Source organism: Bidens hawaiensis, unplaced genomic scaffold, assembly GCF_021521415.1.
Source record: "Bidens hawaiensis isolate Kalapana, Puna unplaced genomic scaffold, B.hawaiensis_p1.1 tig00020037_1, whole genome shotgun sequence".
Classification (NCBI taxonomy): Eukaryota; Viridiplantae; Streptophyta; class Magnoliopsida; order Asterales; family Asteraceae; genus Bidens; species Bidens hawaiensis.
The window spans coordinates 89,733-107,143 of record NW_027493049.1 but is presented as its reverse complement, the minus strand read 5'-3'; the positions used below and the strand labels follow the sequence as shown (position 1 = coordinate 107,143).

General features: G+C 35.4%; 2 protein-coding genes, 1 long non-coding RNA gene and 1 pseudogene across 3 annotated transcripts; 1 reads left to right on the top strand and 3 right to left on the bottom strand.

Moving 5' to 3' along the window:
* LOC143559783 (uncharacterized) lies at positions 1 to 1,877 on the bottom strand. Its single transcript, XR_013139998.1, has 3 exons — positions 1,804 to 1,877; positions 1,633 to 1,732; positions 1 to 264 (listed from the first exon to the last, which is right to left on the bottom strand). It is a non-coding gene; the product is annotated as an uncharacterized LOC143559783 (long non-coding RNA).
* Positions 1,878 to 4,798: 2,921 nt separating this feature from the next.
* On the bottom strand, positions 4,799 to 9,602 carry LOC143559781 (myosin-14-like). The gene is made up of 11 exons (XM_077048252.1): positions 9,354 to 9,602; positions 8,712 to 8,821; positions 8,584 to 8,641; positions 8,304 to 8,481; positions 7,334 to 7,539; positions 6,876 to 6,995; positions 6,630 to 6,728; positions 6,357 to 6,431; positions 6,177 to 6,251; positions 5,855 to 5,929; positions 4,799 to 5,768 (listed from the first exon to the last, which is right to left on the bottom strand). The coding sequence occupies exons 2-11, from the start codon at positions 8,813 to 8,815 to the stop codon at positions 5,679 to 5,681; spliced, it is 1,080 nt and encodes a 359-aa protein (XP_076904367.1). The 5' UTR covers positions 8,816 to 8,821; positions 9,354 to 9,602; the 3' UTR covers positions 4,799 to 5,678.
* A 2,375-nt stretch (positions 9,603 to 11,977) lies between these two features.
* Positions 11,978 to 13,330, top strand: LOC143559780 (akuammiline synthase 1-like; annotated as a pseudogene).
* Positions 13,331 to 16,898: 3,568 nt separating this feature from the next.
* LOC143559774 (S-protein homolog 21-like) lies at positions 16,899 to 17,411 on the bottom strand. The gene has a single exon (XM_077048247.1). It carries the CDS (start codon positions 17,409 to 17,411, stop codon positions 16,899 to 16,901), a length of 513 nt encoding a protein of 170 aa, XP_076904362.1.

Below are 17,411 nucleotides of genomic sequence, written 5' to 3'. Positions count from 1 at the left end.
GATACTTAGAACCTGTGTCAACTAAAGTTAGGCATTCAGTTCATGATATATAAAAAACACAACGGGTGACTTACAGGACATAGTTTAGTTGTGAACTCGTCGTATGTGATTTTAGATTTCTCTTTTGTAACCTAAAATGAAAAGGTAAAGAATTGTTACTCGAAATTGAAAAATAGAGAAAATAATATAATTTATTTTATTACATACCAAAAATTCAGCTCCCTGCCTTACACGGTTAATTTCATCCATTGATGAGCCTGCATACTGATTCAATGAGTGGTTAGTGTTATTTTTAACTCAGATGGGTTCAACAAAACACTTAACAGAAAAGGGTACGGATCAAATGGGCAGAACAAGTCAAACGGGGTGAAAGTCGTAATGCATAACCATTTCTTAGTAGCTTTATTCAACGATTTAGATTAATATTCTAATAATATTGTTTTTTGTAATCAAATTTTATAATTGGACCAAAAAGGTGCTTTCATTCTGTACTAAGGATGACCCGTTTTGACCGGCTACCCAACCCAACCGACTCACCCATCTTGCCATCTTTAAACAAAATAGTGAAAGTTTGCCTGTAAACGGACAGAACGAACATTCGTGAACCTTTCAACATAAAGTTCATTTATGTTCATTTATTTAGCTAAAAACGAACATGAATACATGTTTTGTTTGTTCATTTATGTTCGGTTGTTTACATATTCATTAAAAAGCTTCAGCCCATTACAATTTGTTTAGTTTATCAATTTAAAATATCATAATTACAATTTACACTAGTTTTATCAATTTTTAGGTCCAACACAGAGGTGGATCCAAGGTGTTGTGCAGGCCCATGAATGCATACGTATATATTTACCACAATGCTCTTTTATTAAAGATTCAACCCAACTTTTATAGAGATTTGGGGCTTGGTTGGGGCACAATTCTTTTCATGCATAGGCCCATTTCACTACTTATTATAATAAACTAAACAAAAGTGTTTAATATCAGCAAACTAAATTAATTAAACTTAAAAACCCTACCGAGACCTCCCATCAACACTTTGACCAAGCAATTTCAAGATTTTAATGGTGTTTGAAAACTTTTATGTTACTTTTTTAAGCAACACGGAAATTTTAAATGATTACTTTTGTTTTTTTTTTGTTATAAATACTTTGTAGGTTAGGTTTGTTTATGTTAGCCATTCTGTTCGTTTAGGTTAATTTGAATGTTTATGTTAATATGTATTGTTTAGTCCTTTTTCTAGTATATTTAATAACCATGATTGTAAGTTATATATAACGGTTTTAATATTATTGATCGTCACTTGTTTTTACCTGACCCGTCTTTTATCGAACCAATTTTGACCGACTCATATTTTGCCTCTCATACTCAAAATTTCTGTATTCGTCAATGGTCCAACATAATAATGTTCATGTTTACTTTTAATTAGTGTTCACATAATTATGTTTGTTCATCCATATTAAGTTATGTTCGTTCGTGAACCATTTGTTTATACTATTAACGAACAAATATATATGTTCACAAACATGCCCACCTTCTTAACGAACGAACACGAACAAGAAACTACACTCGCTTCGATGTTCATGTTTGATTGTTTTTTGGTCAAAGTTAAACAAGCTAAGTGAATACCTCTGTTGTGACTTTAGAACACCAAAGCTCTAGTTTAGCCAATCCTTCTTTCACATACTTCCCATTTGGTAATGTGCAACACATTTTGTGTAGAAGAAAGCTGACATGGCAATTACAATATTTACAGTCTAGGAAATGAGATAACTAGTTTGACATGAACAGAATAGTTACCTGTTGAAAAGCTGTACATCAATGAATGAAAAAACTTGAGAAAATATCTTCTGAATAATGACTATTGGCACCTAATAAATTATGTTGAGATGGTTAAAACAACGAGCATACAAGTAACCTTAATAAAAATTTTAAAAAAATAACCTACAAAGCATTCTTTTAATGTATCAAGCAGGCAATCGAAACTTTCAATGATGCTATCACAAAATTCAACTGGAAAAACTTTACCATCTGATGTTATCGGTGCCTGAATTGTTTACAAATTGCAAAAATTAGCATCATATACAACAACATATGATGGTTTGAATTGCAATAAAACTTATAACAAACATATGGTACCTGAATACAAGAGGCTATAAGTTGTGACAAATCTCTCTTTAAGTTGTTACGAATAAACCCATATAATTTTTCAACATATGTAGCAAGTTGTTTTTTAAAAAGCAAAGCTGGGTACTTGACTTCCACGTGGCACACTATACTAATGATCGATGCTGATCGAAATCCCTATAAATATTAAAAAATATATTATATAATAACAATTCTAATAAATCAAAGTATCCCATAAATCCACCAATTTTAGTTCAATGAGATTCAAGACGTATTAACCCCTCTCCCCCTTAGTTTCCTGTATACAAATGATTCACTAAGAAAGCTGAAAATCTTCACCCGTTACATGCAAATGGGTCAAACATGTTGAAACTTAAAGATTTAGATTATTATTGTAATAATATTGTTTAGTAATCATGATTATTTATAAAATTTATAAAAAAATCAACAGAAGTATATGCGGCCAAACCACCCCGTACAATAAAATGACCTATGATTAGACCTTTAAACAAACTGAACATTCGGTGAATCATCCAGCGGGAAGTTCGTTTATTTAATAAACAAACAGACACGAAAATCATATTTGTTCATTTAGTTAAACGAACAAACATGAACAGATGTCTTTTTCGTTCATTAATGTGCATTTATGATTGTTCGTTTATGTTCTGTTAGTGTATGTTTGTCTAAGTTCGTCCGTGTGTAAACAAGGAACACGTTCATTTTCTTAGCAAATGAACACGAACAAGAAAACTACGTTCGTGTGTTCAGTTAAAGTTAAATGAACAAACATGAACAGGCCCATTCATATTTGTTCGGTTCGTTACAAGCCTACCCATTTCAACTTGAAACTTTTCAACCATTACCCAACACACCTGACCAGTTTACTAGAAAACGAGTTTGTATTTAGAAACAAAGAGTACTTGTGTCATCCTTCCAAATAATGATGTCGGCTGCTGAGGTTTAGGAGGACTCGGACTTAAAGTCTTTTGAATCAAAAACAACAATGTAGATGTGACAGAGAGCCAATAAGCCATATGTTTAATTTCTTCGCTTTTCTGAAAAATATGTAATAACATAATCTAATTAGTAATTACTAATTATAAATATGTCAAAGGTAAAATTATATAAACACAGACCTCTATAGAAGCACCCATCATCTGGATGGTCCGATCAAAAATGGTAGTTATATCTGGTTCAAAAGCTTTGCAGTGCAAAAGACTTTTGTATATAACATATGTAGCAACCGGCTTCCCTTGAGAAAATCCTAAATCTTGTGTAGCACTTTTCATAACATTATCAACCAGTTCCTATATGAAAAAAATACAATTAGATGAAAAATAAATTAAAGAGATAGTGTAAAAACGTACGCGTTCCCTTCCTATGGTGGATTGTGTCAAGTTGCTATCAAACTTCTTTGAAGGACTGCCACTATGACCTTCCTGCAAATTTAACACTTGTCATTATAGCTTATCTAAGAAAGTGACGTGGCAGCTGACATGGACCTTTAACATTACCTTTTGCCTTATAATCTGGTCTTCTGCTTCCAGGTCAGCAATCCTTTCTTGAGGACTAAAAAACGAAATAAAAAAGCATATAAGTAAGAAACTCATTTCCTCCGATTTAAAGTGAAAAATAATAAAGTTTTAATGTAATATACAACCTTTTCATGTCAAGCTTCAAATCAATTATCTTTGCTTCTGCATCCATAGCTTCTTTTAACCTCTCTTCACTTAACTTACTGGTCTCTTCATACTTCTTCTGTGTTTCACTAGTTTCCAGTTCCAATGAACTAACTACATCCTGCATATAACATATTATATTATAAAAGGTTGTATAAAAAGACATATTTGACTTTAAAAGTTAACCTTGAGTTTCTCATTGTCAATAGTAAGAGTTTCTATTTTCTCATTGTCAGCAGCACGAACTTGCTCCATTTCTTTCTTTGTAGCATCAAGCAGTTCTTTGGTATCTTGAAATTGAGCTTTCACTTCTTCTATTGTTGACAGTAACTTTGCATGTTCCTTATTTTTAGTTTCCTCCATCTCGGCCTACAAAATATTAGCAATTCAACGAATTAAAACAAAAAAAATAATATTATTGTATGCTTTATGTATCAAAAATATTATGAGGTACCAATTGAATTTCCTTCTCTTTTATAGCAGACTGCAGTTCGGCAGTTTCTTTTTTTTAGTTTCTTCCATTTCAGTCTACAAAAGTTTAGCACTTCAACAAATCAAAAGCAAATGTAAAAATTAAGTAAAACCTAAAGTTTTGCACTCTAGGTTGGCTTGTAAAGGAACCGAACGAATATGACCGGAGTAAATTCGTGTCCTTTCATTCGTTTAACTTTAACCGAACAAACAATCAAGCACGAAGAATTAAATGAATAGGGTTTTGTTGTCTGCGTCCGTTCATTAAGAAAATGAACGTGTTCGGGTTTGTTTATGTCCGTTTTTTAATTGTATAAACGAGCAGTTCACGAACGTAACTGAACATAGATGAACGACGGTAAGTGAGCTAAACCAATTAAAAGTAAATGTCAACAATGTGTTGGACTTAAAAAACTATTAAAATGAAACTATACAGTAATGGCCTAAAACATTTAAATGAATATATTAATGAATGAGTGTAAACTAACGAACATAAATGAACACTCACAAACATATATGAACGAACAAGAGATGTGTTCATGTCCGTTCGTTTATCTAATTGAACTAAAAAACTTTGTTCACGTTCATTCGTTTATTAAATAACCGAACTTCCCACCAAGCGGTTCCCTGAATGTTCAGTTTGTTTACAAGCCTAAGTCTAGGATATCTTATTTCATGCTTTACGTATCAAAAGTATTACGAAGTACCAATTTAACTTCCATCTCGTTTATAGCAGATTGCAGTTCTGCAGTTTCCTTTTTCTTAGCTTCCTCCATAACAGCCTACAAAAATCAAAACCAAATTAAACTACTAAAAACAAAATAAAACATTTGCAAATGATTTTATTTTCTTTTGCGTTAAGAAGTAGAAAAAGTTATTAAAAGGAACAAATCACCAATTCAGTTTCCTTTTCCTTTATAGCAGACTGCAATTTGGCCTTTTCCTCATTTGTAGCTTCCGCCATGCCGGCCTAGAAATTTGGATGCACAAAAAGAAAAGTTAAAAAAAAAAAGTTTTTGTTGGTGATCTCATAATTACATCCTTTGTGTGTCACAAAGCGAGTACCAATTGAACTTCCATCTCTTTTATAGCAGATTGCAGCTCTGCAGTTTCCTTTTTCTTAGCTTCCTCCATAACAGCCTACAAAATCAAAACCAAATCAAACTACTAAAAACAAAATAAAACAGTTGCAATTGATTTTATGGTTTTGTGCGTTAAGAAGTAGAACGAGTTATTAAAAGGAACAAATCACCAATTCAGCTTCCTTTTCCTTTATAGCAGACTGCAATTTGGCCTTTTCCTCATTTGTGGCTTCCACCATGCCGGCCTAGAAATTTGGATGCACAAAAAAAAGTTAAAAAAAACAAGTTTTTGTTGGTGATCTCATAATTACGTGTGTCACAAAGCGAGTACCAATTGAGCTTCCATCTCTTTTATAGCAGACTGCAGTTTTTCACTTTCCTTATTTTTAGCTTCCTCCATCTCAGCCTACAAATTTTGAAAGCATGTTAAACAATCATAAGCAAACAAAAGGAAAAAGAATCATGTCAAAACTATAATTCCATTTTGTGTACCAACTGAACTTCCATCTCTTTGATAGCTGACTGCAGTTGTGCATTTTCCTTACTTTTGGTTTCCTCCATATCAGCCTAAAAATATTCAAAACAGATCAGACAATCAAAAATAAACATTAGAATAATAAATTATTACCAAATTTTGTAATATTTATTTTTAATGTATCATGAAACAAGAAGCAGAACATTTTTTTAGAAATGTATGAAGCACCAATTGAAAGCATTTCAAACAATCAAAAGCAAACAAAAAGAAAATATTGTCAAAACTAAAAATCCTTTTTATGTGACAAGAAATAAAAGTTCCTGGAACATAATAGATCACCAATTTAACTTCCATCTCTTTTATAGCAGACTGCAGTTCTGCATTTTCCTTATTTTTAGCTTCCACCATATCAGCCTAAAACAATCAAAAATAAATTAAAACCAAAATTTGCAATATATTTTTAACTGTTTTGTGTGTGAACCAAGAAGCAGAACATATTGTTAGAAGGTTATTAGGCACCATTTGAGCTTCCATCTCCTTTACAGCAGACTCTAGCTTCAGAGTTTCCTTCTTTTTAGCTTCCTCCATCTCAGCCTACAGAAAAAAGGTCAGCAAATATTGTTTCGAGTCAACCTGACTTGAACCATAAAGCCTACGGGTTTAAACTGAACCCGTTGTGACCAGTTACCCAATCACATGCCCATTACGGTTGTGCATGGTTGGTTTTGAGCTCAAACCAAACATAAACGAAACCATCGGTTTTTGTTTCGATTTGGTTGAAAGTATACTTACCCTATTGCGTTCCTCCTCCTGCAATCGCATGGCCAGTTCTTTGGCTTCTTGTTCCAATTTAGATTTGGCATCTTGGAGAGCACTAGTGTCACTTGCAATCTACAACAATACATATTTATGCATGCAAAAAAAACAGAGTGTTAAAACCAGCTTCCACATCAATGTATTAGATATTTAAAAATATTTAGAATTTGGTGTAACTAAAAATAATTTGGAAGAGAAAGATGTCATTAAATCTTGAGTCACCTTTTTAAGCCTTCTTAATTCTACGTGTGCCAAGTCTTTCCTTAAAATAGACTGCGCGTAAACTGCTACTTTCTTTGTTTTTAAATAACGACTCCGTGCCATATGTCGCCGGCATCGACTCTGCAAATTCATTATGGAGAAATATAAATTTAAGAAAAAAACCTATGACCAGGCTTCTTTACTAGATGATTAAAATTAGACGTGGCAAAATGGATGTGTTGGGTAACGAGTCAAAACAAATTCATGTCCAAATGGGCAATTTTGAAAGGGGGACATATGGGTCAGGCTGACCTGTTAATTATTTTCCCCAGAATTAACAAAAATACCAACACCTTTATACAAAAACTGAAAATGGTAAATAAAATATTTGGTATTATGGACAGTTTTGTACATTGCAATTCAGTTATAAAAATAGTGAGTATGATTCTGCGGAAAAAATGTTAAGTCAAAGATAATACCTGGATACCAATTGCTGCTTTTGTTTTCCTTTTATGATTATATGCATTGCGTGCAGCCATTCCACGCATTCCATTTTGAATAAAAATAACTGAAGAACTCATGTATTTGTAACGAGTTCTCTCACGATGCATGCGTGCGTTTTTCTGAATCCTCAAACATGCCCTTTGTTTCCTTCGACGCTCATAACAAAGACGTGCCATTTTCCCTATAAAATGTTACAGTTGATCCGCTCACTTATTAGATGGCCAGTTTGGGTTGTGTTTTATCTCAAATGAATTGAGTAAAAAAACATTAGCTAAAAGATTGTTTGCTTTTAATGCATACAACTAGACTTGTAAACGAACTGAACGTTCAATGACCACTTGTGAACCGCTTGGCGGGAAGTTCGTTTATTTAATAAATGAACGAACATGAACTAAAATATTTGTCATTTAGTTGAACGAATGAACATGAACACACGTTCTGTTCGTTCATTTATGTTCGTGAACATTTGTTCATTTGCGTTCATTAATGTTCATTAGTTTAAATTTGGCCAGTTACAACTTAGTCTAGTTTTAATAACCTTTTAGGCCCAAAACTTTGCTCTTCACATTACTTTTAACTAGTTTTAGCTCAATATGCCAGTTCCTTTATATTGTTAAAACATAAACGAACACGAACAGTTGATTATATTAATGAATGAACGTGAACAGAAAAACCCCGTTCGTTTAAATGTCCGTGTTCGACCGTTTGTTCGGTTAAAGTTAAACAAACTAACAAGTGCATGCTCCGTTCGTGATTGTTTGGTTCATTTACAAGCCTACATACAACCTCCAAAATCATTCTATTCAAAGATTAGATATAACAGTGTTTTCAAAATCACAAGTAATTCTTTTAAAAACTGGAAAGAATGTATGCGGGTCAATCCGACCCATTTGAAACAACTTTAACCAGAAACTGTACTGCTAGAAAGGTAATAGTTGTGTATACCTCTACATATAGTTTGTATAAGTACAGCTGAAGATCGTAACAAGATAAACTTCTTGCACGTAGAATACCCACGAAACCTTTTCTGGATTTTGATAGCGGATCTTCCTAAAACCTCGGCTCTACGAGCATCAATTTCTGCCATTTGTCCCGCTCTTAAAAACACTTTCGTTTTACCAATCTGCAAGAGTTTTAATCAATAACATTGCACCTGTAAGAATATTCACACCATATAAAACTTAGCACTTGAAACTGCAACTTAAAAAGAAAATTTTTCGAGTACCTGATACCCTTCAAGGTCCGCCTTCTGTAATAATACCTTTGAAGCCTCTATTTCATCACTACAGTTAAAAGCAGATAAGTAATTGTTAATAAAATTATGTTTAAGTACATTAAAGTCGATGGTACTACCTATATGATACAACATTAGGTGAAAGAATCTTGAAACGTTCTATAAATTCATGGAACGGTTTACGAGTAGGGAAACCCGCACAACTGATCCTAATTGCCTCCATAACTCCCTGAAATAGCATGACTTGTGGTTAGGCCTCTAAACAAATTGAATGTTCGGTTGGAAGTTCGTTTATGTTCATTCATTACACAACTTTTTGTTCATTGTGAATGAAACACATGTCTTGTTTGTTCTTTTACGTTCGGTTATGCCCGTTTGATTGTATCCAACTATCCATTCCTTTATGTTCCTTCGTTTAAATATTGGTTCAAATAAATTTGTTACTGATTAATTTAAAAATCAATTTGCATTTCGTCTTAGAAAAACATTTGCTCGAGTATCTTTGTTTACTTTTGAACTACTGGATGTAATGATCTCGATATATTAGACTTTTAACTTGGGAATACGTTTACTTTTGGTAGGTGTTCGTTTATGTTCGTGAACCATTAGTTTAAAATATTAACGAATGAACATGAACAAGAAAAGCCATTCGTTTAAAAGTACATGTTCGTTCGTTGTTCGATTGCCTACTTGTGTCCTCAATATGCAAGAACAAGTATATAAAATTGGATACATGAAAACCCTAGAAATGCTAAACTTACGCCGCATCGAAGTTGTTGTAATATATTCGGCTTGTCAAAAATTTCAGGCTTTAAAAGATTATTTGGTTTGACACAACGAACATAATGTGGCTCTGTGTGACTCAGTGTCTCAAGCAATGCTTGTAATTGTTGCTGTTAAGATGAAACATTCCAAGATGAGCTAGACTACAAAATTAGGGGTGTGCATAAAACCGAATTAAACGAACCTATATAACCGAGCCGATATAACCAAACCTAACCAAAAACTGATGGGTTGGTTGACTTTTTTAAAAAACCGAACCGACCCACAAATTAGTAAAAACACGGTTAACCGGCCCAACCCGCTACCTTTAACCAATCCATAACTGAAGATTTAGTAAAACCATTGCATGGCTGGGATATTATAAGGATTCCTTAAAACATTTCAACCCCAATTACATTGCGGGAGATTTAGTAAAGCATTGTTTTGGGTTATTTTGGTCAAGCCCAAACATCTCACGACCAATTTCAGTTCAACTTCTAAAACCATTAGTCATCATCGACTTAACCATAACCGATTTGTGAGTACGGTTTTGGGCCAAAACCGATCCAAACCAACCCATGCACACCCTTATCGGGCAGGCGAGTAATAGGTCAAAACGAATTTAGGTTGAAATTAGTCACTTTATGAAACGGGTTGAAATGGTCTTGTCAGGGTTGAACTGCAAATACTTTTCATCTATACTATGAACCTTTTTAACACAAAATAACATTATTACAATAATAAGATAAATCTTTGAACAAAATGACTTAGGGGGTTGTAACTTGTAAGCATTAAAGTGGTCTTGGTAAAGTGGTCTTGGTTTTATACAAAGAGCCGTTGGGCTCTTATTAAATTAAAAAAAAAAAAAAAAAATTCCCTATATAATACCCCATTTCACCCATATCAATCACCACAACTTCAAACCTTCACCCAAAATCAATTCATCTTCCCAACTTTTTTAAAAAAAAATGGCTGGAAATTGGTACCCAAACCTTGATTCAGATTATATTGACGACGATTTATGGTTGTCACCGCACCAACCGATGTTTTATTCGGAGCCGCAAGAATCATCCGGCTTTCAACCATCCAACACACAACCGTCTCCTAACTTTGTTGTTCCGGAGACACAAGAATCACACGGTGAAGCTATGGGACCAAAAAGACGCGTCCACCGGAAAAAACAAGTTGCAACGGACGGGTCGGGACCGGCTTCGACTCCGAGGACGAAACGGAAAGCCACTCCGTGGTCATCGGATGAGAAGGAAGCCTTGTGTCGGGCTTGGATAGTCATTTATGAGGATCGGCGTTGCGGTAATTGTTTTAACGTTTTTAAAAATGATTTTTAATAAAAAAGTTAAATAAAAAAGTTAAATGGAAATCTAATTTACTTATTCATTTTGCAGCCGACTACCAAAAGAGCAAGATTTTTTGGACAAAGGTTAGGGAGACGTTCTATACGCTCGTTGGGAGTACAGAGCGGAACGCCGATATGATTTCGGGTCGGTGGTCCGAAATCAGAAAATTTGTCGGCTTGTTTACTAATCTTTTCAACAGGAACAGCGGTCGTATGAGACCAAGTGGCAGTAATGATTTGGCGGTTTACAATTTCACGGTCGAAGAGTGGAAGCAGGAGTGTTTGCAAAGGTATGGGATGGTGAAGACGTGGGACGATTTAAAGTTGTGGGAGAGGTTGAAAAGGTGTTCCAAGTGGGTTGAGCTGGTGGCGCCGGACGTTGATGCGGAAGTAGGGCCGAAACGGACTAAAACTAGTTCGTCTGGAGCGTATAGCACTTCAACCGGGTCGGATTGCCGCGTTGGAGTCGACCTAAACATTGCGGAGGAGGAAACGTCTTCACCGCCGAGGAGGCGGCCATTGGGAAGGGACGCCAAGGGGAAAAAACCGGCTGAGGGGGAAGCCGTAAACATCGCCAATCTTGTTGAATCCCTCAATAAATTCAACAAAACCAAGGAGGTGGTCTCTAATGACAAAAAGGAAAAAAGTCGAATGAGAGATTTGGACTTTCTTACTAGAGACTTCAGTAACCTAAATCCGGTCGATCAAATGCTAATGGAAAAGCAAAAGGAACGTATCCGAAAGAGGTTGATCGAAGAAGACCAAGCCGAAGAATAAGAATAATGTTTTTTTAGTACTTTAATTTTTATTTTATTTTTAGATATTAATGTGTTTTTTTTATTAATGTGTGTTTTTTTTAATAATTTATTAGTTTTTTTAATAATACGTTGCTTGAATATATTTATAAAAAAATATAAAAAAAATCGTTGGAGCCCCTGCTGGAGCCCCTCCACACCAGGGCCAGGGGCTCCAACAGGGGCTCCAACACCCCCCTTATCCAGTTTTTCTCTCTGCCACACGTCATAATATTTTTGTTTGGAGCCCCCATTAGAGGCCCCACACCCCTCAGCTTTAACATCAATATCTCGGGATTCCAAGAAATAATAATACACATCACAAGTCAACTTTCAATCACATGCATGCAGATCCAAAATTTTCGGTATGTACTTACATCTATCTATATATTCATACTATTTAGTATTTACCACTACAAGCTGATTTAAAACAATAAAAACAGTACGTGTGTTAGATCGAACTTACGAGTTAATGATGATGATCGGGAAGATCCTACGATTCGGAAGATCAAGGCAACTCCACGCCATTATTTCTCGAGAAACAATCAAGCCCTCATCTCCAACACCGTCTCATCTCCGTACTTATGATCTTTCCATGCTTGATCAATGCATGTCACACGTCTATGTTCCGCTTATTCTTTTCTACCCAAACAATGAAAATTGCAGTTTAAACCCGGGAGATGAAGAAATCATTGTCAGAGAGCCTAACACGATACTACCCGTTTGCGGGCAGGTTGATTACCCCAACAACACCTTACATTGATTGTAAAGACGAGGGAGTTGTGTTTGTTGAGGCCAAACACGACTGCCATATCGACAAGGGCCAACTTATAAGCCAAGAGTATGCCAGTGTTGGCCAACTTTTTGCAGATGGCATGGTGTGGCAAAACTCTACTCAAAGCACGAGTCTTGTAGCGGTTCAACTTAATCACTTTGCTTGTGGTGGAATGGGTGTGGCACTGTCTATGTCACACAAAATTGGTGACGGCTGCAGCCTTGTCTCGTTCGCTAGTCATTGGGCTTCAGTTGCACGTTATGGTTCCACTGATCACAAACAAGTACTCGCACTTAACCCTCATTTTATTCAATCCCAATCTGCCACCGAGAACTCTCTTCCACCAGCTGCTGGGGTTTTAAATCCAAGCGTTGCCAACCGTGCCGTCCGAAAATTCGTGTTTCCCAACTCAAAGTTAAGTGAGCTCAAGAAGAAGGTCCTAGGGATGGCGGAGTTTGGTGGATCGAAACTATCTATAAACGATAATCCTACACGAGCCCAAGTATTGACTTCTCTAATTTACAAAACTGCGGTGGAGGCAACGAGTTCAAGATCATCTCCTTTATGCCATCTTTATTATTTATACCGGTGAATCTGCGTGATAAGTTTGTCCCAAGGCTGCCCGAGACCACGTTTGGAAATTTGGTCACAACTATGTCTGTCATGACCCGGCACGAAAGTGAAACTTCGTTAAGTGCGTTGGTTTCAGCGATACAGAAAGCGAAGATGGAAGTTAACCGACTCCCGAGTCTGCAACAGGCTTCTCAAGACTACATTTCGAATCTGTCAAGTTTAGGGAAGGAAGATTTAGAAACGTTTGTCAACAGGTCCTATTGGTGTTCAAGCTTGTGTGGGTTCCCTTATTTTAAGATCGATTTCGGAGGGGGAAAGCCAACATTTGCAAGTGTACCGTTAGGATTTTTGGGCATGAGTAGCTGTGTATTGATGGATACTCCAAATGGAGATGGTATCGTAGCGCAGGTGAATCTAGAAACACAGCATATGGAAATATTTCAGAATGACAAGGAATTGCTTTCATTTTGCCAAATTTAAGTTAATTTGTTTCCGCATCAATAAAAGACACATGCATTAATCATGAGATCTATTCACGAAATATTGTTGTTTGATTTCTTCTGGTAAAGCTTAGTAGAATAATTGTGTTTCCTTTATGTATCAAAAAAATGCTTTGTTTATACTATGCAAAATGTGTGTTTGATTTCTTCTGGTAAAGCTTAGTAGATTAGCCGAGCCTAGACATCATCAAATCTTCGATACGGATGATAGGGATCATGCGGGAGGTTTTGACACGATCTAGGATAGTGGAAATCGCCTATAGGACTGCTGGAAATCGCCTTTGGTTCGTAAAAACGGAGTTAGGGTTGTTTAGAATGAAAAATATGCTTAAAACCTAATTTTCCCGTCTTTTGTACGCGATGGCCATATGACCATCCCATCGCATACCGCGACATAATAAAACCTCATTTTCAGATTCCTCTCGTCGAGAAACCCAAAATTCATATAATATGGTTCCCGTAACTCATTTTCTAGCTCAGGATATGCTCGTTTTACTTTAAGGTCGCATTTTGTCAACCCATCTTGTTCAGTTTTAGCATCGGCTTATGATCACTCATCTATACTCTTCCCGAATCCTTGAAACACTTCCCAAGACATCAAATAATGCTTCGGTCTTCCCGATATATCATTCCATGCTCGTACAGGTCTCCAACTTAGAATCTTTAACGATCAATCACCTGAAATACAAAAGCACGTATGAAGTACCAAAGTTCTAACAATATATTCAATAAAACTACATAATTAATACGCTAATATATATACAAAATACCCGAACATCACATCCCCACACTTATCTTTTGCTTGCCCTCAAGCAAACTCTAAAGCAAACATCAACCGCCATCATAGGTATGCAGATTATCGCCATTAATACTAGTAAGGTTTAAGGTCATACCCAGTTTTCCAGACTGATACTTTCTAGATTGACATCCCACAAATAAGGTTAAATGATATTATAAAAACAATAGAGCCGCCCAGACGAGTGTACTTTGTTTCCTGTTAAGGCATACATGTTCATACCCCTCACACTATCAACACTCCTCTCGGTTTAATATCTGGACTAGCAAAAGATGTGCCAGTATATGTCTCTGCCCTCAAATACCAAATATGAGTTACAACTTAATAAGCTTGCAGGTCAGTCTTATCTCCACCCATTACCCACCGGTTGCATAAAGACTCGGACTAGGGTTTTGCTGAGGCTTAGGTTGGGTGCGGAATAGGCATATTTAGTGACTAAGGTGAATGAAACCCAGTTTACAAATACACAAACAATTAATAAAAAATAAACAGACTGCTAATTACATAACTGAATAAGAACTGACTTTTTTTTAAACGAACTTCAACGAACTACAGAATACATAACTGAATATAAACATACATCTTTTTGTCTTTTTCTCCATTTTTTTATATTTTTTTTACTAATAGACAATACACTGAAGCATATAATTATACAACTCTGACAAACACATATTTACAACTAAACCGAGACATACGTACATTGTGTACTATGCTCAACAACTGACTATATACAACTCGATAACGAACTGGATTTCATCACACAGGGTTAAAATATAATGAAGGCCAAGGCATCCCCGTTTGTTCCAAATTTCCAAATTTCCAAATTTCCCCGTTTGCTCGAGGTACTATCGGGCTAAAATTTTTCAAATTTCCATCTCAGACGGAGCATCCCCGTTTGTTCCACAGGAACGAGTGCAGGGACAACAAACTTTCAAGTCCCGGCCATCCTACATCTCCTAGAATCGCACTCGAGATGTATAGTTTGTAACCATTTACAGTTTTTCTCATGTGATTAAGAATACTTATGTTTTGTTATTGATGATTGATATATGATTATTGATATTTAGTATTTCTGTGTGTTCGGTCGGTTTAGGTTTACGTTGGTCTGAACGATCTGTTACCAGTTGCTAGATAATTAGTCATATAACTGTTTGGTTAGATTGAATATGATATCTATTCAATCTAATTGACTCATTATCGTATTTAAGTTGACTCATTCCATGCTCGTACTGGTCTCCAACTTAGAATCTTTAACGATCAATTACCTGAAATACAAAAGCACGTATGAAGTACCAAAGTTCTAACAATATATTCAATAAAACTACATAATTAATACGCTAATATATATACAAAATACCCGAACATCAGTATCCAAAGTTTTGAGATGTTTATGTGATTCTAAAGTATGAAGTCTGAGATGTTTATGCTCATATTCAACAACTTGACCAGTATCTTAAAAATATTTGAAGAGCAGAGGCACAATAGATTTATTTTTCTTTCTAAATCTGTCACACGCATATGCGATATCATATGGTGCAGAGGTGGCAAGTAGGTTGCAAATGAATTGAATGTTCGGTGAACCGGTCATGAACTGTGAGACGGGAATATGAATAAAGTTTTTGTTCGTAGAGTCAAACGAACGAACATGACCCATGTCTCGTTCGTTAATTTATGTTCCTGTACGCCTGTACATTTTATCTTTGTTCGTTTATCTCATTTGTGTTTGTTGGTTTACGCTTGTTAAAGTTTGTTCGTTTACGTTCATTAATATTATGATATATTTATTTAATCATTTTCGTCCAATTACAATATAGTCTTGTTTTAATAACTAGCCCAGCACATTATTGTTCACAACTTCACATTTACTTTTAGTTGGTGTTAGCTCAACTATATTCATTCATCTATGTTTACTTAATCATTTGTTTACGTTCATGAACCATTCACTTATATTATTAGCGTACAATCATAAACGAACATAGACATTTTCATTTTCTTAATAATGCAAATACTTTAATGACGACAACTTAGGAGGCTGTTTGATTTGAGATAAAACACGACCCATATCGACCAATTTGACGATAAACGCACTTTCATTTCATTTGTGATATTGTAATGGTTATATCAGAAGAGGAAATTGTTGCTGCAGCTGGAACACCTGGTTTGAGCCCTGATTGCAGCCTTTAAAGGAAGGTGGAAGAGGACGACAAAAAAAGTAATAATCTTTATAACTTAAACTTGTATTTTCTTGATAAAAGTTTGTAAATTTGGTCATATATGTGTGATATATAACGGGTAAAAATGGGTACTTGGTTAGGTTCCATTAAGCCCCAACTCGAACAACCCGAAACCCCGAAAAAAAAATCAGCTCAAGCAGCTTTAACAGTTTCTTAAATCAAACATAAACGCTAAAATAATTGAACCCAGAAATGAATGATAAAGTTTATATTGAATGTGTACTTATATATGAACATCCCACTTATGAAAACCCCAACTTTCAAGCCCAATAAATTACAAACACTAACAATTTTTTCATTCCATTCAATAATCCCATCACCTAACAAATCAATAGTTACATAATAAAAGAAATCAATATTTTCCCTCTACTAACATTAAAAGAAATTCAAAAATAAAAAGTAATTACTTTTTCATGACGACATGTTACCAGGATAAGTTTTCACAAAATTCCTGCTAAACCTATCCTGACAACATGTCACCGGGTTATAGTTGGTCATAAATGAAATCTGGTCAAACCCTATTCTGATGACGACGACATATGTCGTCGGGATAGGAAGGCAGGGTCATAACAGATTTCTTCTTGTAGTGCTCTATTGTTCCAGTCATGCATCTTAACATCCTTATCTACAGCACCACACCGGTCAATAAAATGAATCCCGTCTTCATTAAGCAGCCAATTGACCCTCCCGTATTCTAAATTTTTGTCACGCTCGCAACAATGCGGTCTGATCTTATCATAATTGAACACATCAAAAACTTGTTCTTTATTACCTTTATATGCATGGCAGAAGAAAAGAGTACTCGGTTCAATAATGTTCTCACAGAACTTCCAATCAACAGATTCATGTAATCCGAGGTCTTTCAAGCCAATATCGTCGTCTTTGGATTTGCAATGAACCTGAACTCTTTCATGGCAATTGTTGACCACACTGATGGCCCAACCAGCGTCCCAACAATACTTTGCGGATGCGGCTGAAATCATGCAAACAAATGTGGTGAAGAAGATGATCAAGGGTTTGTGTTTCTCCAT

Excerpts from the sequence above, each read along its gene's own strand:
- LOC143559774 (XM_077048247.1), bottom strand. The coding sequence starts at position 17,411 with ATGGAGAAACACAAACCCTTGATCATCTTCTTCACCACATTTGTTTGC.
- LOC143559781 (XM_077048252.1), bottom strand. The coding sequence starts at position 8,815 with ATGGAGGCAATTAGGATCAGTTGTGCGGGTTTCCCTACTCGTAAACCG. Across the intron at positions 8,642-8,711 it reads CCTAATGTTGTATCATATAG|TGATGAAATAGAGGCTTCAA; the intron begins GTAGTACCATCG and ends TTTTAACTGTAG. Across the intron at positions 6,729-6,875 it reads AATTAAGAAGGCTTAAAAAG|ATTGCAAGTGACACTAGTGC; the intron begins GTGACTCAAGAT and ends GTATTGTTGTAG.